Consider the following 23,486-nt stretch of genomic DNA (forward strand, 5'->3'; position numbering starts at 1 on the left):
AGCGAGGGCGCATACTTTGAATAAAATATTTGTTATCATTCTCTTGAAATAAATGTGTTTTTTTCTTGAAAAAATACCGCTTTCATATGTATACACCTGGTAAACGAAATCATTAAAGAAAGAATGCATGACATTTATAATAATTCATCTAAAAATAAAAAATGGATTGAAACTTATAATAAATATCATCTAAAGGTTTCATTTCCTTATATTGAAGGTCTTTTTGAGCGTCTCAGAAGTGGTTTAGAAAAATATAACATTAATGTGTATTTCACAAACAACCACACACTTAATAAATTTTCTGTGTTTAAAAATAAAGGCAGAGATAACAAAGAAAACTTATCTGGTTTAGTATATATGATAAATTGTAAATGTTGCAATAAGGATTATATTGGTGAGACGGGTAGGAGATAACAAAACTCGTATTTATGAACACAAACGGGATTGTGAATTAGGCAATCAAAATACTGGTTTGTCATAACATGCATGGCAATTTCATCACTATTTTGATTTTGAGATTAATAAAATAACGATTTTAGATCGTAAAAATACTACTATTTTTTTTTTATCTATTTTCATAGATAAATTTATTAAAAATTCCATCAATTTGTATTCTGAAATATTAAATGTAAATAAAATGTATCAGACTATTTTATAAAAAATGATTTATATATAAATTATTGAATTTTTCTTTCTTCAATTTTTAAATTCAATTTACTTTGGCGCACTTTTCATTAAATTCTCTATTTTAAAATTGGCGTCATGTAAAATTGACATTATTTTTAATGCATTCGTTAGTCCACGTTTGTCCTTCCAAACAATAAGTATCTGTTGTCGTTAAAATTTTATTTTTAAATGTAGTAAATATCATATAATTTCGAGCCTGTTTTAGTTTTGAGGCTTCAAATTTAAAGTTTTTCTGTGTTTTTATTAAAAAAAGGACACTTCCAATCATGAATATAAAAAATTTTAAACTTCAAACAATTGCTGAATTTATAGAATTTGGCTCACTCCCAAATTATGCTCCTTTGTAAGGTCTAAAGTACAATTGAAATGCCTAGTTTTTTTCATTTAAATATAGAAATTGACAGGTAAATTTATACACAATACAATTTTTTAATAAAATTTGTTAATTCATTCCAATGTATTACATATTTTTCAAAAAATTTTAATTAGGTGATGTATTACCTTGAAGAAGACCTGCTACTTTGTAATAAATTCAACTAGTTTATTGAAAGCTAAATTGTGTTTGAAAATTCATCTGTTTCGTAGAAAATTTTTCATTTTTGAATCGGAAATTCCACAAATTTGTTAAATTTTTTTATTTCTTAACAGAAGAATTTTTTTTAGCTGCAAATTTGAATTTTTGTTTTGAAAATTCATCTTTTTTGCTTAAAAATGTAACTGTTTGATTGAATTCAGCTGTTTTTAATTAAAGGTTGAAATATTTTTTGATTTGAGTTTCAACTATTGTATTTTTCGTTAAAAAATCGTATTTATTCGTGGAGAATTCATTTTTTTACATTCTCATTAGAGACGACATTAGATTTGTGTAAATATTTGCCCCCCCCCCCCCCTCATCCCGTTTTTTACAAATTTCTACGTTTTGAGACCGTTTGAATCCGAAAAACAGGTTTTTACGAATGTGTCTGCCTGTGAGATCTTTTAATTACTCTTTAAAGGTCGAAAGCTGAAAGCCAAGTTCGTTAGTCAGCCTGCTGACTTTTTTCGATAAAAACAAAAATTACCAGAGTTATAGCACTTACAAAATTAAAAAAAAATAATAATAATAAAAATTTGAAGCTAAATAACACACGATATGAAAGAAAGACAAGAAAAGAACAACTTTCCTTATTGAAGGCACTACAAGATTATCGTAACAACTTTTTCCATTTTTTCTCAAAATTGGAAATTAAAATTTGTATAGCACAAAAAATAATGAAAAATCAAAATTTACATTTTTCGGACAAACTATGCAAGATACGACAAAAAATGAATAGATCAAAATTGTGCATCCAAAAAAGATCTGCAAATTTTGTTTGATTCACTTTTTGATAGGACTTGCAGTTATGCTTTATCCGTAAAAAACGACACAAGGTGCGAAAAAAATAGAGGAAAAAATTTGTTCATCCAAAGAAGATCTACAAATTCGATATTATTCATTTTTTGATAGAATGCGTATGTTTTGTTTTAATAGTGAAAAATAACATTGACAAAAAAATCAAATCTTTAGAAAAATTATGCAAGGTTTGAAACACATAAACGACTAAAAAGTGTACATTCAAAAAAGATCTACAAATTTCTAATAAACTCTTTTTATAAGGATGCATTCAAAATAAAAAGAATTAACTTTTTGAAAAAACTACACAAACGACTATAATATTTTAACTAATAAAATTTTTTGCCTAAATTATATCTGCACGTTTTCTTTGAGCCTCTTTTGCTAGGATGCGTATCTTCGGGTTAAAGCGTAAGAAATAACATTGAAAATAAACAAATTAAATTTATGGAAAAACGACACAAGTTACATTAAAAAGTTTAATAACAAAATTGTTTTTTTATACGATGCGCACTTTAAACAATTTTAAAAACAAGCTAATGAAAATAGGTATGTTTCAATACCAGTAAATTTTATGAATTGTAAAAACATAAATTTATGAAAGTGATACATTTTTCATGGTAGTTGTGCATAAAAATTAGTGCAAAATAAGGAGCGAGTATTAAAGAAATCATGAAAAATAAAATTTTTACTTTGTTTTTCAATATCTGAATAAGCAATACCAATCCGAGGTGCAGAAATAAATATAATATACAGTTGATATAATAGTGTTTCATATAGTGCAGAAACGTTCACATTTTAGACAAAATCGAGATACGTGATGGGAATGTCTTCGTTAAAGCCGAAGGAGCTTTAACAAAAGAGAATTCACAATCACCAACTTCCATTTGTCGTTTTTTTGACCTTCAATTAAAAAAAGTCTGCGCACAAATCTGAGAGAAATACAAAGACCGAGCATTATAATTTTCTCTTTGCTTGATTAATAAATAATTATTTTGTTGTTGAAAATCTAACTATTTGGTTGAATTAATCTTTATAGGTCGAAAATTCATCTATTTTGCTGAAAATTAAATTATTTTATTGAAAATCTGAATATTTTGTTAATAAATCATCTCATTTCTTTTTCTTTTTTTAATTCGTCTTTAATTTGAAAATTAATTTCTTTTGATTGATATATTATAACCCTATTTTTTCCTTTTATTGGAAATTCCTTTTTTTTCCGGTTGAAAATTGATCTTTAGTTGAAAACTCAACTATTTGGTTGAAACAGTGGCATAGTCAGGATTTAATAAAAGGTTTAACTGTTTTATATGAAATTCATCTCTTTACCATGTAATTTAATAGTTTGATACAAAATTCAATTTTTCAATTTTTTTCAAATTTTCAATTTTGTTTGAAAAATCATATTTTTATGGAAATTTCAACTAATTTATTTAAAATTTACTTTCGTGTTGAAAAATCATAATTTGGTGCTGAAAATTCGTCTTTTTGTCTTGAAAATTCAGTAATTTCGTTAATTTTTTTCTTTTTCGATTACAAATTTTTCTTGGTTGAAAATTTAGCTCTTCTGTAGAAAATTCTTGAAAGTTTAACTATTTGTTTCTAAATTGCAAATGCTTGGTTCAAAATTCATTTTTTAGAATGAAAATCTTACTATTGCATTATTGATTCAAAATTGATCTTTTCTAGTTTCAAGTTCAACAATATGGTGGAAAGTTGATCTTTTTTGTTGTAAATTCTTCTTTTTCGTAGACAATTAATCTATTTAATTAAAAATTCAACATCCTGGTTGACAGTCGAATTTCTTTGTTAAATATTTAAATATTTGGCTAAAAAATTCAATTCTTTGGCTTAAGAATTCAACTATTTGGTTTAAAATGCATTTTTTTGTTCAAGTTATCTTTTTTATTAAAAAATTTGACCATTTGGTTAAATATTCATATTTGTAGGTTGAAAATTCAATTATTTCGTTAAAAATGCTAATTTTTTTTTAGAAAATTCGACCTTTTTGCTCGAAAGTTAAACTATTATTATATTGTAAATTCAACTGCTTGATTAATAAATAATTATTTTATTGTTAAAAATATAACTATTTGGTTGAAAATGAAACTATTTTTTTTAAAGTCGTCGTTTTTGTTAGAAAAGTTCTTTCTTGATTAAAAATATTTCTTTAAAAAGGCAACTGTTTGTGGTTGCATTTAATTCTGTTTGTTTACAAATTCGTCGTTTTGGCTTTAAAATTCAACTTTTTGGTTAATTAGTTATTCTTTCTTGCCTGCAAAATCTTCCTTGTTTGATAATTCGTCTTTTTCGTTTCAACATTCATTTGTGTAAGGTTTGCAAATTTAATTATTCGGTTAAAACTTTGTCTCTTTCGCTTAAAAGTTCAACTATGGTTTGCAAATTTAAGTATTAAATTAAAAATTCTTTTTTCGGTTTTAAAAGTCATATATTTTCTAAAAAAATCCGAATTTTTAATTTGCAAAATTAACTCTTTTGTTAAAAAATCGTCTTTGGGTTGAAAATTAATTTCTTTTAATTCACCTATTATTCTCCCATTTTCGTGAAACATTATTCAATTTTCCCTAGAAAATTGGTTCCGACAAGAAAGTTAATTCTCAACAAAAAAAAGATTAAATTTCTACCAAAAAGACGAATTTTCAACAAGTACGTAACGTAGAGTGGATGTAGTAGGCGTGGTTAAGTCGCATTCTTTACCATTAATCATCGTGAAGGCAAATGTACATGAAACGGTGACTTCCTTTCCGTCTACAATCGTTATAAAAGGAGCAAATTGGTTCTCTTGTTCTTTAATAGGTATAGTCAATTTCCTTGACGATTTCCGGTGTATTTTTGTGAAAATTTGAAGCCTTGATGCTGTCATCTGCATTAGTCCATTTGTCCTTAAACACATTTTGTTCAAATATTCCATCGCAGCTCCACTTGCAAAATGAATTCATATTACTGGATTCTTTAGAACTCAAGACCTGCAAGTTGGAAATTTCAGGGGAAATTGATCACTTTTAGTTGAAAATTGAAGTATCTGTTTAAAAATTCATCTATTGTTGGTAGAAAGTTAATCTCCTTGATTGAAAATCATGTATTTTATTGCAAATTCATCTATTGTCAATAGAAAACTAATCTTCTTGGTGGCAAATTCTACTCTCTGGTTGAAAATCGAACTATTTAAATAAAAATGCATAGGTTTGGTTGAAGATTCAACATTTTCAATATCAATTTTCCTCAAAATTAACAAAATTATTATCCTTGTTTTTCTTTATTTCAGATATTATATACTATGAAAAACAACAAATTTGTTATAATATGAATTTGATATATTAATTAAATATTGATTATTCATGTTATTTTTGAAGATCCGTCTTTGTGGGTGAATTATCTGTTTTTTAAAAGATAAAATCTTTTTTGATTCAAATCCCAATTACTTAGTTTTTTGTAAAGAACATATATATTTTTTGTAATAAAAATTTGGTTGAAGATTCATCATTTTAAATAGAAAATGTATCTCTTTGTTTGAAAATCAGCTCTTTTTTTTAAAGTTCGTTTTTTGTTTTGTTGAAAATTGATTTTTTCTAACTGAAAAATTAACTATTTCAGTTGAGACAGCTATTTTATTGATTTTTTTAAATTGAAAATGATGATTTTTTTTTTTAATTGGAACAGTAACTTGCTTGAACATAAATTCGTTTAAATAAAAATGTAACTTCCGTTTTTGGTTGAAAATTGACATTTTTTCGTTCAAAAGTTAACTTATTGGTTGAAAAATCTTCTTTTTTATAAAAAATTAATCTTTTTTTTTTTTAATTCATCGTTTTGGTTGAAAATAAAACTACTTGGTTGAAAGTTATAGTATTTTTGGTTTAAAATTCATCTGTTTGAATAGAAGATTGATCATTTTAGTTCAAAATTCATCGCTTTGGATGACATTTTTGTTATGTGGAAATTTTTTTTTTGACTAAAATTTTAACTATTCCTTTTTTTAAAATGGTATTTTTATAGTTCATAATTCAACTATTTATTTGAAAATTGATCTTTTTCAGTTGAAAATTCAACTATTTGGTTCATATTTCATGTATTTTGTCGAAAAATCGTCTTTTTATTAGAACATAAATTTTTTGGGTAAGAAAATTGAACTATTTGGTTAAAAATTCATCTATCTTTGTGAAAATGTCAAATTTATACTTGTAAAGTTAGGAATTTGAAGCGGTTTAAATTGAGTTTAATATAGTACCCATATTATTTTTACCTTACTATACACTGAATTCTAAGTACACGTAAAAGTACAAATTTGTTTGAATTATTATTCAAATCCATGAAGTTTAAAGAAAAATTCAAGAAATGATTAATTATGTTTTTAGTATTATTTTATTATTTAATCAAGGCGGAGACCCCAGTGAGTGACACTCTGGATTAATTAATTAATTCATTAAAAAGTTTAGTTGAAGTTTATATGTAAATGAAGGCTTGGTAAAAAGTAGCATGCTTTAATATTAAATTCCATAAAAATATGTACCGTGAATAATTTTTAAAGAAGTGCATCACAGGTGTCACTAACGCTTCCACTTGTATGAAGCACACAAAACATCAATAATAATTATTATTAAGTGATGCAGATATTGTTGCCATTATGCTTTTAGTATTAAGAAACAACTACTTTATTTATAATTACAAAAAAAACTCGTGATTGAAGCGTCTCCAACAGTGAAAAGCTAAATTTTCAACTATTGAATGCTAATAGTGTCACTAACTAGGGTCTTCGCCTTAATCGATGCTGCTAATATATTTAAAAATATCTTCTATTATACTTTGTCATTTTTTTGAATGTAAAATATTTGAATGGCCCCACACCATGAAAAATTATACTTAGAAAAAAACCTGCAACTGGGATTTTTTTCCAGTTTTTGATTAGACACCCTGTGCTCGTTTTTCTTCTAATACTGCTCCACTAGTTGCTCGATCAGTACTCTGGTGCTTTTGTCATATACCTCACAACATTTGTAGCATTTAATTTATCTGCAGCACGAATATTCATGTGAGATGAGTATGGCCGTTTTTTTTTAAATTTCTATAATCGTCTCTAATCGCTTAACTTGATTCTTAATTCGTTTAAATCTCTCACCTGATACGGAAATAATAAACGTTGAATGTTACATTATCTTATCGTGATGTAAATATTGAAATTAGAGTATATGATTACTTGTTCACAATAAATTATTATAATAAAAGTCTGTGTACAAACCTACAATATTATGGTTTTGTAAAGAACGTGTTTACCGTTAATAAATATCAAATCAAATAACACCAAATCCAAGCAAGTACATCAGTTTAATGTGGAAAAGTCACAAAGAATCTTTTTACCAACAAAAAAACGAGATATAATATTTAAAATCGCATAAATAATTAAGTTCAGCAGGTATCTGAAGTTTTAAATGTGCAAGGAATGAAACATTTTTCCCCAATTCTATTTTATCGACACAGGTACATTAGGATAACTCTGGTATAACTAGAATTAAAAATAGGCTTATCAATTTTTAAATTTTTTTCCGTATGTTTTATTTTTTCTAATTAATTTTCAAACAAACAGTTGCTTTTTTAATTAAAAAAAAAAAACAAGCAACCGTTGCATTTTTGTTCAAAAGTATCAATTTCCGCAGACAAACACTAACATTGTAAATAATAACAGATTTCTGATGTAAATTGAGAGCATAATCTAAACATGTTAGTTTGAAATGTTCTTTGCGTTCTTTGGAATCTCTTTTTTAAAATTTTTTAATTTAAAGTAACCGACTTTTTTGTGAAGAACGTAAATGTAATCTGAAACTCTTCAAAAATTGAAAACCTTGTTCAAACTACAATGATTTTTTTTAATACTAATTTATGATGTTAAATGCTAATGTAATCTACAATGATTAAAAAATTATAAAACTTTAAAGTCTAATTATTCTAATTATTATAAAAATTTTCAACCTACAAGATTAATTTTCTACCAAAAGAAGATTTTTCAATAAAATACATGCAATCTCAACAAAATAGTTTAATTTTCAAATGAGAAAGATCATTTTCAACCAAAGCTATGCATTTTCAACTAGAATGATAAATCTTCAATTGAAATAAGTGAATTTTAAAACAAAAATACTAATTTTTAAGAAAAGATTTTAACTTTCAAACAAATTGTTTTATTTTCTATCAAAAAGACAATTTTCCAACAAAATACATTAATTTTTAACGAAATAGTTGATTTTTTAACTAAAAAGACAAATTTTCAACCAAAAAATTTCAATTTTCAAGCAAATCGATAAATTTGTCTACTAAAATGGCGAATATACAAATAGAATTGAACTAAAATGCTGGAATATCCAACTAGAATAGTTATATTTTTAATTTTAAAAAAGTCAATAAAAAATCAATAAAAGAGTTAAAGTTTCAGCAGGAATAGTTAATTTTTCAATTAGAAAAAATCAATTTTCAACCAAACAAAAAAAAATAATTTTCAACAAAATAGCTTATTTTTCAGCCTAGTAGAGAAATATTCAATTAGAATGGTGAATCTTCAACAAAAAAATTAATTTTTAACAAAAGAGTTTAACTTTTAACGAAGCAATCAAATTTTCATTCCAAAAAAGATAAATTCTGTACGAAGAATGTAGTAATTGACATTTCAAACAAAGAAGATTTTCGTTTTTTATAAAAATCAGTTGCATTCAACCAAAGAAAGGTTACTTTGCAACATGAGTTGATTTTTCAGCTTAGAATGATTTTTCACCCAATAGAAAAAAAATGTTGAACAGTTGAAATTTAAAAAAAATATTAAATTTTCAGCCAAGAAGATTACTTTTCTACCAAAAAGGAGGAATTTATAATAAAAGACATGAATTTTCAACTAAAAATGATCAATATTTAACCAAAAATAGAATAGTTTAATCTTCAGTTAAAAAAATTATTTCATACAAAAAAGTCGAATTTTCAATAAAATACATGAATTTTTAAAGCAAAATATTCAATTTTCATCAAAAAATAGAAAAGTTTAATTTTCAGATAAAAAAAAAACTAATTTCACACACACAAAAACGAATGTTCAACAACATAGTTTTATTAGTCGAATTAGTCTATTTAATTTGTCTAATTTTCCATTTCTTTTAAGGAAAGCTGACAAGAATGAAAAAGTTGAATAATTGCTGAAAAATTTTAAATCTTTGAAATATAATAATTTTTATATTGAAAATAGACCCCAAATATTTTGCCCAATAATGATGGCGAAATAAGAACCGCAATTTGCAGTGTACAAAGCCAACATAACCTAAAATTGTTCAAAATTGGGAGTCTTCATGTTGATTTCTGTTTAAAAATACCATTTAATTTTCTAATTGAAGTTATTAAAGGGTGATTCTTCCCACTTTTTTCTTAGTTTACCCTTTTTTCTTGAAATTCCCATATTTTTAACAAACTTCCCCTTTTCTCTTTAAATATACGATATTTAAAAATACAATATTTGAATTAAGTGGAAAATTTTATGAAACAATGAAGTGCACGCATTATTAAATAATAATTAAATTAATTATAATACTTAAATGAAAGTGGGACGATGGTCGTGGGGGCTAAAGCGTAGGCTTTGGACCCACTCCGTCTGCTTGTTGTTTCGACTCCCGCCTCGCACTCTGGAAGAGCCTTGGCGGCCCATGCGGTGAACACTAGCCTAGCAAGGGAGTTGTTCATCTCTGGAGAGTCTTGGGACCGGTACCTTTAGAGAAAAAAGTTCTCTAAGTACTTAAAGCTGTTGCTCTTGGTAGTTTGGAACCCACCTTAAACTGTAGGTCCCCCTTCTACCACCAAGTAAGTGTGTGGAGGGTGTGTAAAGGAATAGAGAAGGTGTAAGAAAAATGTAAACCCTTAGGGGACACATTAGAAGCTTCCATACCAATAACACTTAAATAAATTATTTATTCATAAATAAGATACACGTTTCAAGTGTAATTAAAAATGGAATACTCCAAATCCATCATCGTCAGTGTTAAATGTTCTAACTCGAACAATTTTTATTTAGGTTTAAGAGCATTGAAGAGTAGGGTTGGCATTCGACTGATGTGAAAAAAATTAATTGCAATCAGTGAAGTTTAAAGATTTCAATTTCAAAAGTATTTCCTATTGGTTCAAAAATTAAGAAATTTAAAAATAAATGTTTGACTCGATAATTTTTTTGAAAATTTGCAAAAACATGTTTTTTTATTGAGTTATGAACACATGAAAAAAATATTGAATATTTTGAACCTGAAATTTATTCAGTTAGAACTAAAGAGAAATTTGATCGTTTTGATTTTTCGTTAAAAAAAAACTTTTGTCGTGATTTAAGATTTTTGGGATTTCATATTTTTTTGCTAAAATTTTAAAATTTCATCAGCATCGAGAAAAAAATGTTTTCCATGAATGCAAAATAAAAGCTTGGTTCTTTGGTTCAAACTGAAGAAATTTCAGGTTCGAATGAATCCAAAAAACACATTTTTTTACATATTCAGAAAATTCTAAATAAGGAAAATATTTGTTGTTGAATTTTGACAATTTAAAATTTAAAAAAGAGAACAGAAGATATTAACCGATGTCTAATTTTTTCCCTTTAGTTGGAGTAGTGTTGTAGTTTAGTTTCAAGTTGACATTGAAAGTATTAATTATATCAAGGGAGAAATTACAAATCTTCTAAAGAAATATTTATGAGAACGATGTTAAACATATAAAAATGGTATATTTAACTAAATTCTCCGCGGTCTAAACCTGTTAACTGACATTTTTTTCGAAATTGAATTTTTTGTATTTTATGGAACATTTTTTATATGCATTTAACATCCCGCAAGCAAAATGGCAAAATTGCGTTTAGTTTTTTTAACGTATTTTCGAAAATGGCGTTTTGATATCTAGAGCATAGGTCCGCGATCTAAACCTGCTAACTGCGTTTGGCGTCTCAGGGGTGTGTTTAAAGTTTTTTGTGGCTACTTTAACGTTATCTTTGATCGGCTTGCTATTCCAAACATTTTGACATATAATTCTTGCCCGCAGCTTGAAAAACAACGCAGAAACATGCAAGCCCGGGAGAAACAATAGAAATCCAGCGGTAGAACACTGCATATAACAGGTTTAAACCGCTGTACGCCTTATAGATAACGTATGAATAGCTTTCATTTGTCATATAACGTTCCATTTTGATTAAAATGTTATAAAACTAACGTGCATTATATTTCTATAGTAAATGTACAAAAAACCATTTTAAAATTGAAAAAATATTGAAAATTGCAAAAATAACCATGATTTTCCTTCGCTGCATAAAATTTCTGACATATCAGTTAACAGGTTTAGACCGTGGACCCTTCAACTCGTTTGATCATATTTATTATTTTATATATTCTGGGACCATTTTATATCACCGTGAAAATTTTGATACTATTTAAAAATATAACATTCCCTATAAAAAGTTTGCTTATTTCTTTCGAAATGTAAAAATAAATGTTTAATCTTTCCCCTTTTTCGTGAGAAAATTACCCTATTTTCCCTTTTTCTCAACAAAAAACATGGTTACAGACAGGATTTGCAACTGTTCTAGAACATAAAAGAACGTGTTCTAGAACAGGTTAGTAACAGGTTACGAATATGCGATTAACTATGTCATCCCCCATACGCTAGAAAAATTCTGTAACAGTTCTAGAACGCTGTGACAACCGATCTATAATAATTCTAGAACTTTAGTAGGCTGAATTGTAAAAAATCTAGGACAATTCTTTAACAGCTTATAACAATTCTATAACAGTTTTAGAACGCTGTGACAACCGATCTGTAACATTTCTAGAATAATTCTAGAACACAATTACAAATGTTGTATAGCAAATATTTAACATATATAGAACGCTGTGACAACCGATCTGCAACAATTCTAGAACTTTAGTAGGCTGCATTGTAAAAAATCTAGGACAATTCTTTAACAGTTCTATAATAATTCTATAACAGTTCTAGAACGCTGTAACAACCCATCTGTAACATGTCTAGGACAATTCTAGAACTCAATTACAAATGTTGTATAACAAAGAACAACCGATCTGTAACAATTCTAGAACTTTAGTAGGCTGCATTGTAAAAAATGTAGGACAAATATGGAACAGTGTTATGTACTCCTCACAGCAATAGGATATCCCAGGATAATCGATTTGACCCTATTTATGTTCAGGGTTATTCCAGGGATAATCCGTCAGAATATCCTGTGTGGCGAAAATTTTGATATCCCCATGGATATATTTTGATCCGGGATAGCGCGTACGCAGTCCCGACTAACAAAAATTGTACGTCCGAGATATCCACATTAGGGATATTCGCAAGGGTCAGCTTAACCATTCTGTTAGCGAAATGATCTTTGTTCTTAATTTTTTCTAGAACATACTTGTAACAGGGTTCTAGAACTTTGATATAACACTGATACGGCACAGTTCTAAAATAAACTTGAAACAAATATTATAGAGCGTCTATGGTCAGTTTGTTCTAGAACAATTCCATAGCAAATGTTACAAAACAGTACTGTCACATAGTTCGAGAACAGTTGTCACAATTTTGTCACAGTGTTCTAGAACTGTGTCACCTTTTTGTTCTAGAACAGTTCTGTCATCATCTTGTAACAACTGTTATAGAACACAGTTCCTTTTTTGATTTGGAACAGTTACAGATTGTGTTTGCTAGGTTTGAGCTCCTTTGCTCTGCGATCCCTGATATTAACAATCTGCTATTTTGTATACTGTAACAAATTCTTCTTTCCAGGATCCGATGAATCCCAACGAAACTGTGATAGTAATAAGATCCCTAGTGCCGGGCGGAGTGGCTCAAGTAGACGGTCAGTTGATTCCCGGCGACCGTCTCCTCTTCGTCAACGACATCACATTAGAAAATGCAACCCTGGACCAAGCCGTGCAGGCGTTGAAGGGAGCCCCGAAGGGTGTGGTGAGGATCGGGGTAGCGAAACCGCTGCCGATTCCTGACAGCATCGCTCAGGCGAGCGATCAGGATGATATCTCCGAAATAAGCGGTAGGAGTCCGAGGGCGAGTCGACTGCCCGTGATCGACAGTCAGAAGCAGAGGTGCGAGTATTTTCGAGAGAGGAAGATCAACGTTGTCCAACCACCACCCCGCCTGGACCTGATCGAAGGCCTACAGCTCCAACACAGCCTCGTCAAATCTGAAAGCTTTTGAATCAATCGAACAAGCCCAACTTCGGCCCTCGATCCTTCCTCGTGGACCAAAAATCGAGATTTCCCTCTCGAGTTTTCCTTTTTACACTCACTCACTCCCTCACTATCAGTCTTATATTTCGAGGGTTTCGATTCCACGAGATGGGGTTCTTCTTTACCGGAGACTTAATCAAGGCAGAGTGGAGATGTGAGATTTTAATTGCACGAGTTTCGTGAAAGGGCTCATTTTTAGCTACAAAGTGTACTTGTAAAGAGATTAAGATACGAGTTTAGAGCAATAAAGAGATTTAGTTAATGGTAGCACTGTTTTATTTTCATATGAATTTAATAACACGTTAAAAGTAATTTACTCGCAGTGTTAAATAATCTTTGAGTGTTTTCAGGGATCTTTGCGACATTTTTCATCTTCTAAGCGAAAGAAAACTGGAAAAAAACTGCTTTTAGATGTAGAAATCTGCATCTAGTTTCTCCAAAATATCCTCAGTATTGAAATTTTGAACAAAAAATGGTGAATTGTGTTTTTTTGAATTGTCAATCGGGATATAAAAGTAATCGGGAGCAGGACAAAGCTTAAAAATTCGGGAATTTTATGAAACCGCGAAAAACCAAGAAATGACAGTGAATTTATTTTTTGGCCAGGATTTTACAAAAATTTTAGAATAAAAAATCTGTCCAACTTTCATTACAAACATTTCGATTTTTCGTTTTTAATCGTGTATTTTAATGTAAAGAATTTTAAAATGCAGTTTAAAGTCTTTAATAATTACTAATTAGAAGCGATCAGAATCAGATCAAAAATTTAGAATTTCCAGATTTTAACGTCAAAAATTAAACTGTTTCAATTAGAAAGTCTTTTAGTAAAACAAATGTAAAGGCCTGATTGCAACTTTATAAACTATTTTTTATTTAAAAATAACTACGAAATAATATAATTGTAATCGAAAGCATTTATTAAGTTCCAAACATTATTTCAGTTTAAAATATTCCATTTTTAAATCATTTAATTTGAAAATTTTCAATTAAGAAAACTAACAATTGCTAAACTTCATAACTAAACTTTGAACGTTAAAATTGTAATTGTTTCAGTTAAAAAATTTCAATTCGTAAGTCAAATTGTAAGTCAAACTTAGAAGTTTTGAAAAAATTTGAAATTAATTGACATTAGTGAACGGCTTAATTTGCAATCAAATATAGATTTTGGCAGAATTCGAATACAAAATTTAGAAGCTTTTTAAAAGTTTTGCAAGGTTTCAGAAGAATAAAAAACATTTGCTAGAAAAATTAAAAACGATTTTTTATTTCGAGAAATTAATTTTCAGAGAATATTTAAAAAGTTTTAGAAAGAATTACAAAATTATTAGAAATGAATGTCGAAGATTTTAAGGTAGTTGTGCCAAAAGTCAGATGTCTGCAAAAAATAGTTTTTCTATGATTTTAAGAATCAAAATATTATAACTGATGTCATTTCAAATAAAAACATTATTTTTTTAGGAAAAATATAATATTATCAATCTAAAAAAATGAGTGCATTTCCAAAAGTGACTGCTTACTTTTTTCCGGTAACACAATCTCTACAACTTTACTGTTTCCAATTTTAAACATAACTAAGTAATTTTAAAATATAATTATTCGTTTAAAAATTAAACCAGCATTTATTAAAATGCAATCATTTTCAAAAATTGGTAAGAAGAAAAAAATTCAATTGCAAAAAAAATGGTTAACATTTTTTTTGTGAATTTTAACATTTTTCATTTAAAAAATCATGTTTTTTATTTGGAATAACATCAGTAATAATATTTTGATTCTGAAAATCATAGAAAAACTATTTTTCATATATCAGACTTTTGGCACGAAAACTACCTTGAGGAAAATTTTCAATTTTGCAAGATTAAGAAAAAAACTAGGAAAAATTCGAATCATTTTTAAAGATGTTGAGAAGTTCTGAAAAAAAATCAAAATTTCAAAAAATTTCAAACAACATGTAAATGTTTCAAGATTTTGAAGTATTTTAAAACTATTTAAAATTAAAATGACTTCATTTAAGAAGTGTAAAGTTTGTAAGAAAAATCGAATCGTTCAATTTTTAATGTTTCTAGCTTAAAATTTTTACCTGCATTGATTGATTCTTCAATTAGAGCATTGAAAATGATAAGTTGGATTTATATTTTTGAAACTGAATCTAAATCTTTGCACTCTATAATTTATAGAATGTAATTTCAAATTTTACAATTGAAAAGTATTTTAAAAACAACGACTTTGTACTTTAGATTATTAAAAAAATAATATCTTAATATATTGTCAAATTTTCAAGTTTAAAAAAAGTACTAAAATTATAAATTGTAAACAAATTTAATTAATTTTAAAGAATTCATTCAAAAATTTGATTTTGGCATAACTATTTTCATGATGTTAAGCTTCAGATTTGAGAAGAAAGGGCAATTTTCATTATACTCGTTTTTAAATTAAACACGAAATAAATTAATTTGAAGGTAAAAAATAAACTTTGTTAAAAGTGATTTATAAAATCGAGGAAAATATTTTATTGGTTATTATAATTAGTTTTTGAAATGAACTCGAGGTGAACTTTTAAAATAAATATTTCACAATTTGCAATATTTATTTAACAATAATTTTCAGAGTTTAATGTTTTTTCTCTCACTTTTGATCAAAGTTGCAAGTATTATTTAATCCTAATGCTATAGAGCTTATTTTATTTCTTAAAAGATAACCTGTAAATCTCTTTGGTATGTTTTTATTAAAAAACTTTTATTTAAGAATTATACAATTTTTATTTTTGTAAACAATAGCCAGGTGGCCGTTTTTGACAAAGAAAAAAGTTCTCGTACATTTCCCGGTTTTTCCGGGTTCGCGAACATTTTTCACGGTCAACGAAATTTAAAAAATCGAACACTAAATCTTTTCTTCCATTCGCAGTAATAAGGACTGAACTGCAAATGAAAGCACTCAAAGTGAAACTCTTGAATTTTAAATTTCGAAAATTGAAGTTTAAAATTGGTTTCATTCAACAATGTTGTATTAAAATGCTCAACAATTTGCACGCATAATATGTAAGCTACTAACACTTTTCAACTGCACAATCTCAAAATAAATTCTCTATTTAAATCCGAAATTTTAATTCTTTTCGAAAAATTCCCTGTTTAAATCCAGACTTTTTATTCTTTTCGAAAATTTTCCATTTCAATTAATTTCAAGAATTAGAACTTTTTGGAAAAATTTCCTGTTCCAATTCATAATTTAGATTTTTCGAAAATACCTCGTTTTAACACAGAATAATAATTTTGTTAAAAAATTCAATTTTCGATTGACAATTGCTATTCTTTTGGATAAATTCCAGTTCCAACTCAGAATTTGTTAAAACTTGAAAATTCCTTCTTCAAATCCGGAATTTTAATACTTTTCGAAAACTTTACGTTTCCAAAAAGAATTCGAATTTTTATAAAATTCCCTGTTCTAATTTATAATTTTAATTTTTCTTGAAAATATCCCGTTTCAACTTAGAATTAGAATTCATTTTAATAGAAAACTCCCTATTTCAGCTTTGAATTTATTGAAATTTTAACATTCCCTGTTCCAAGAAGAATTCTTTCGTATAAATACCAATTTCAATTCAGAATTGGTTAAAATTTGAAAATTCTCTACTTCAACTCAGAATTATAATTCTTTTGAGAAATTTCCTGTTCCAATTCAGAATTTTGTTCCTTTTCGAAAATTTGCAGTGCTAGCTCGGAATTTGTCAAAATTTGAAAATCCCGGTTATTATTCTGACTTATGTTATGTTAAATTATTTAAATTTTAAATAGTTGAAAAGTCCTTAAAATGCTTCGAAATTCTATTTCAAGATCTTGAAACATCTACATGTTGTTTCGAATTTTTTCAAATTCAAAAATATTATTAAAAGTTTTTCACAACTTCTAAATATCTTTTAAAATTATTTGAATTTCAACTATTTAAAACAAAATCATTTTCAATTTTTCTAGCAATCTTAAAAAATGTTATTATTAAAAAGCTTCTAAATTTCATTTTCGAAATCTGCCAAAATCTATATTTGGTTTCAAATTAGGCCGTGGAATATTTGCACCGAAATTTTGGTAATAATAGCCGGGCTTTATCGGTACACGTAGACACTTCGTTTAAATTATTTGACATGATTGAAATTTTTCATTAATTTTGAATTTTTTCAAAATTTCTAAATATTTCTTCAACTTACTCGATTTTTTATAAGAATAATAGATGTTTAATTGTTATTTATACATCGAAATTTAAGAAATTGACTTACAAATTTTTTTTTTTTAAATAGAACAATTAAAATTGTAATTATTAAAGTTGAATTTTTTTGTTCCGCTTTGAGTTTTTTTATTTATAATTACTGATTTTAAATGTACAATCAGATATTTCTAAATATTAAGTTTTTTTTTTAAATTTAAACATTTAAAATTACGGGGTTTAGGAATGGCATATTTTAGACTGAAATTTAATGAAAGCCTTTAATTATAAATATATTATTTAAAAGTTATTTAAAAATTAAAAATAGTTGATAAAGTTTCAATAGGGCGCTTACATTTGATTAAGACTTTCCAATTGAAACATTTTAATTTTTAACGTCAGAATTTAGAAGTTCTAAAACTGTGAACTGATTTTTTTTCTAAAAATCTTCGATTTTAAACGTTTTTCATTTCTAAATGTTTAAGTCTATAAAACTGCATTTTTAAATTCTATTAATTCAAATACGCATTCTAAACTGAATGATATCATAATTGAAAAAAGTCACGATTTAACTAATTTAAAAAAAACGGTTGAAATCTAAGTTGGACGGATTTTTTTCCCTACAAATTTGTAAAATCCCGGTCAAAAATAAATTCACGGTCATTTTCCGGTTTTTCCCGGTCTCATAAAATTCCCGGTCATTTCCCGGTCCAGCGGCCATCCTGAATAGGTTTTCATAAATAAAATTTATTAAATAAAAACGCACCAATGAGATTTGCAGAGAATCTTTTAAAGAATAAAGTAAGCGTTAAAGCATTATAATTAAGTAAGAATTGTAACTTTTAATTCAAGAAAAAGAGAAAAGCGTTGAACTAGTTATTCTAATTTCAAAAATCAGTTATAATTAATATTAGCATATTTTCCTCGATTGTATCAATCATTTTAACAAGGTTCATTTATGGAACTTTAATTAGCATATAATAATAATAAATTTAATAATAAATAAGGAAACTTGCTCTAATTAGAAGTTTTCTTTCAGTCGTTCCGAACACTTGAAAGGAGCTCTCGCCTGCGTTCTTTATTTTTATTTAAAAATGCGAATGCGTCGGTTTACAAAAATTAAAATGGCAAATGAAAAAAAAAGAAAACTCGATAAAGAATAATAAAGCTGCAAACTTAGTATCAACTTAAATTTCTTACTTCTGATAAGTCATTTTGTAATATTCTTAGTTTTTTCGAAGGAAAAAGACTTATATAAAATATTTAATCAAATCTAATAAAATATTAAATTTTTTATATAAATAGATACAAATTATTTAACAATAAAAGACTTGTATACAAATAATATGAGGCATAATAAATTTATATATAGTTATATACAAAATAGATTATTTTATATTAAAAATTGTTATTAATTTTTTGTTACGGTGAAAGCATTTGTATGTTTAATACTTAACTTCTATTGGAAACTTATATATATGTATAAAAAAATGTTTCATTCTGTAACTTAGGTGACTTTATTAATTTTACTTACTCCGTTTTTAAAAAGTTTATTAAAACACATAATTTGTTTATTAAAATATTTAAAATTCCGAAATGAATTTAAATTAGTAAATAAAATAAATATTATCTAAATATATATTATATAATATAATAAAAAATATTATAAAATTTAGACTATTTTCTTTTCGAATATTTAAAAATTGCACAAATAATTATATCTGTAATTTAATTGCGCATGAATAATAATTTGTTGTAGTTAGTAGGGATTACGTCTAAAAGCAGTGAATTTTGCGATTTTCTCTAAACATTAAAAAAAATCTTCAAGATAACTATCATTTACCCAGAACTAACCGAAAATTATTTTTATTTAACAAACATTTCTTTTAACACTTTCATCCTGCATTTTTTAAATTTTAGACAAACTGTATAGCTGGCGCCGCCACACGGCGACCGTCAACTCTCATGACAAATATTTTCCACAGGCCTCCAGAAAAGCGGCATGGAGCTGCAAGAAAGAAAAAAATCGCACTACGCGTTTTTGAGAAGAAAGATTTTTTCATTTTCAACTATAAAAAATTTCATTTTTCTCAAAAACGATGACAAATATAAATAGCAGTTTAGAGTTTAAAATTGTTCAGCTTCCAGAAATCTAATAAATTGTACCGTTTTCGGATATTTATTTTACGAGATTTAATAAATTTTTCAAAAAATATAGAACTATAACATTTTATTTTTAAAAACGTTCGTTTTAGTTCACTGACGATATAAAGAATATGCTCCAAGAGATTATTAAAGTTCCTGAAGAAATATAATGTTTACTGATTGAAAATCTGATTTATCTTGAAAACAAAGCAAAACAGGAATAGCAATTCATAGTTCGAAATTGTTCCTTTTCCCAAAATTTATAAAAATGTATCATTGTCAGATGTAGATCATATATATTTCAATAAAATTTCTACAAAAAAAGTATGAAAAATATATTAAAGCGACTAAAATAGCATTTAATTTAACGAACTTCGAGTTTTTTTAACTTTTTTTTTTAGTCTTTAAAATGATATTCAACTAAAAAAAAAGTTAAAAAAATAAACTCTTGGAGTTCATTAAACTAAATGCTATTTTAGTCGCTTTAATATAATTTTCATACTTTTTTTTAGAATTATTGTTAAAATACACAAGATCTACATCTAGTAAGGGTAAATTTTCATAGATTTTAAAAAAAGAAACAATTTTGTACTATTAATGGCTATTTCTACTTTGATTTCGGAAAAATGAGATTTTGATTCGGTAAAAATGATATTTCTTCAATTTTAGAGATTAAAAAAAAAATTTCTCTACTTTAAAGCTCATGAAGCTTAATAATCTCATATAACATATTCTTTACATAGTCTTATGAACTAAAAACAAACGTTTACAAAAATAAAATGTTATAGTTCGTTAAACTAAATGCCATTTTAGCCGCTTCTTTTCGATTTTTTTCTATATTGTTGGAGAAATTCATTAAATAAAACAAGATATATATCTGGAAAGGGTAAAATTTAATTCATTTCAGGAAGCTGAATATTTTTTATTTTGAAACTGCTATTTTTATTTTGTGTCGTTTTCGAGAAAAATTAAATTTTTAATTGATAAAAAAGAAATAATCAGTTTTCTCAAAAAACGCGTAGTACGATTTTTTCCTTTCTTGGCTCAAAATAATCGGAGGATATCACCAAACCAAGGGGTTGAATTTAATCGAGGCTAGCCTTGACCCTCTTTGACTAAATTCCGTAAGTTTTGACCCAATCCCCTTAAATTTTGCTGCAAAAAATTTTGGTTGTGAATTTATTTAGGGGTCATCTAAAAATAACTTAAGACGAACTTATGGATGAATAAAGTAGTTCCACCTTCAAAACAAGTAGAAAACAGGATAAAAGACAGTAAACTAACTTTTCGATTCGAAATTTTACAAATATTTAGAAAAAAATCTGTCCAACTTTGATTTCAATCGTTTTTTCTTTTTAGCTAATTGGTTAAATTGTTATATTTTTCAATTATAATATCATTCAGTGTAGAATACGTAATGCAAAAATCTTTCACTTTGAACATTTTAAAATTTTCAAGTCCACATTTTAATTTAAAGAATTAACAGATGCAGTTTTAAAGACTTAAACGATTCAAACTTAAAAGCGTTTAAAGTCGAAGATTTTTGATAAAAAATATTTTTAGTTGATCAACAGTGAATATAAATTATTTAATGATTTTTAAGATTTAATTGTACCTTAAGATTTAAAAAGTGAATAATAATTTATTTTACAATATGATTCGGAATCAGTTCAGAATTTTATCCTTTCCAGATTTTAACGTTAAAAATCAAGCTTTCTCAATTGGAAAGTCTTATTATTTAAAAAATGTAAACAAACGATTCAAACTTTATAAACTATTTTCAATCTTAAAATAACTTCAAAATAATGTATTCATAATTAAAAGCTTCTAAAATTTCAAATATTATTTTAGTCTAAAAAATACCATTCTTAAACCATTCATTTTAAAAACTTTCAATTGTGAACAAGAACAGTTACTTATTACATATTCACAAATATCTGACTGTTCATTTAAAATCAGTAATTATAAATTAAATATTAAAAACTAAACTACAAGTTACAATTTTAATTGTTGTATTTAACAAATTTTAATTAGTAAGTCAATTTGTTAATTCTTATAGAACACCTATTATTCTTAGAAAATATTCATGTTAGTTGATAAGATATTTAGACGTTTTGAAAAATCAAAATTAATTAAAAATTTTAATTGATTTCAAATGGCCTACTTTAAAACCAAATATAGATTTTGACAGGTTTCGAACTAAAAAATTTAGAAGCTTTTTAAGAATTTTGAAAGGCTTCAGAAGAATAAAAAACATTTCCTAGGAAAATTGAAAATGATTTTTTATTTTGAAAAATTAATTGTAAAAGAATATTTAAAAAGCTTTAGAAAGATTTACAAAATTATCAAAAATGAATGTGGAAGATTTTCAGAATTTTTTTTTTATTTGGCAGGATTTAAAAAAAAAATCTGAATATCTGAAAACATTTTCATAATCATTTAAAATTTGAAAAAAAATGTAGAAACACATTTAAATATTTCAAAATTTTGAAGCATTTGAAGAATTATTAAACTATTAAAAATAAAAATAATTTATCTTTAAATTTAAGACGTGTTCAATTTATAAAAAAATATAATCGTTCAATTTTGAATTTTTCTAGCTTAAAATTCCTTAAAATGATACAATTTTGTACATTATTTAATTCATTGACTGATTCTTCAATTTAGAGCATTGGAAATGACAACGTGAATATATATTTTTGGAGCTGAATCTGAATCTTTGAACCCTATAATTTTAAAAAGTTAAATTTTTTAATGGAAAAACATTTGGCTGTAGTGTTCGGTTTTTTAAATTTCATTGACAAACCGTTCAATTAAAACAAAAAAGACGAATTTTCAGAAAGATACTTGAATCCTCAAAAAAGAAAGATTTTTCAGTCAATAAATAAATTTCATTAAAAATGTAGAATGTTCAAGTCAAAAAAGATAAATTTGCAACCAAGAACTTTAATTCTCTACTATAAAATAAGAATACTCAACAAAATGTATACATTTTTAACCAAATGTACTAGCATTCTCAAGCTGAAATGGTGAGCTTTCTACGAAAAAATTTAATTTCTATTAAATAATTACATTTTCAACCAAGAAGTTAACTTTTTGAATAAAAAAACGAATATTTAACCAATTATAAACAATTCTAACCAAGCAGTTAAATTTTCAACCAAGAAAATTAATTGTCCACCAAAAAAGATTAATTTTCAAAAAAAAACAATCTTTTAAAAAACAGGTGATTTTTCTACTAAATTGTTGAATTTTCAAGACAAAAAGACGAATTATAAAAATATGAAATTGCAACACAAAAATTAATTTTCAACCAAATAGTTAAATTCTTAGTTGAAAAAAAAAAAACACAAGAAAAGAGAAATTTTAACACAGCAGTTCAACTTTCAACCAAGAAGTTTAATTTTGGACCTAATAAGATAAATATTAAATAAAAAATAATTGAATTTAACCAAAAAGACAAATTTTCATCAAATTACTTGAATCCTCAAACAAACAAAAATTATTTTCAACTATTAACCAATTGTATTTTTACCAAAAATTTATTTTCTACCAAAAAGACGAATTTTCAACCAAATGCATACACTTTTAACCAAATAGTTCAATTTTTAGCCTAAAAAGGATAACTTTTAAGCCAAAAATGGAATAGTCACAATTTAATTAAAACCCGATCATTTTGAAATTAAAAAACGAATCCAAAAAATATGAATGCTTAACAACAAAAAAATGAATTTTCGATCAAACAGTTGAATATTTTAAGTTAAAAACATGAATGTTTTATAAAACAGTTGAATATTCAATCTGAATATATGAATTGTTAACAGCAA

General features: G+C 26.2%; 1 protein-coding gene and 1 further gene across 2 annotated transcripts in view; one reads left to right on the forward strand and one right to left on the reverse strand.

The window, feature by feature from the left end:
- The window catches only part of LOC117167152 (patj homolog), a 96,339-nt gene extending 82,749 nt beyond the window's left edge, over window positions 1-13,590 (forward strand). For both annotated transcript variants that reach the window (XM_033351876.1, XM_033351884.1), the window contains exon 17: window positions 12,863-13,590. In XM_033351876.1, the coding sequence (XP_033207767.1) occupies window positions 12,863-13,291 (429 nt within the window). In that variant the 3' untranslated portion in view covers window positions 13,292-13,590. The remainder of the gene's footprint in view (window positions 1-12,862) is intronic.
- Window positions 12,356-12,514, reverse strand: LOC117181751.
- Window positions 13,591-23,486: the final 9,896 nt, after the last annotated feature.

Source organism: Belonocnema kinseyi, chromosome 1, assembly GCF_010883055.1.
Source record: "Belonocnema kinseyi isolate 2016_QV_RU_SX_M_011 chromosome 1, B_treatae_v1, whole genome shotgun sequence".
Taxonomy (NCBI): Eukaryota; Metazoa; Arthropoda; class Insecta; order Hymenoptera; family Cynipidae; genus Belonocnema; species Belonocnema kinseyi.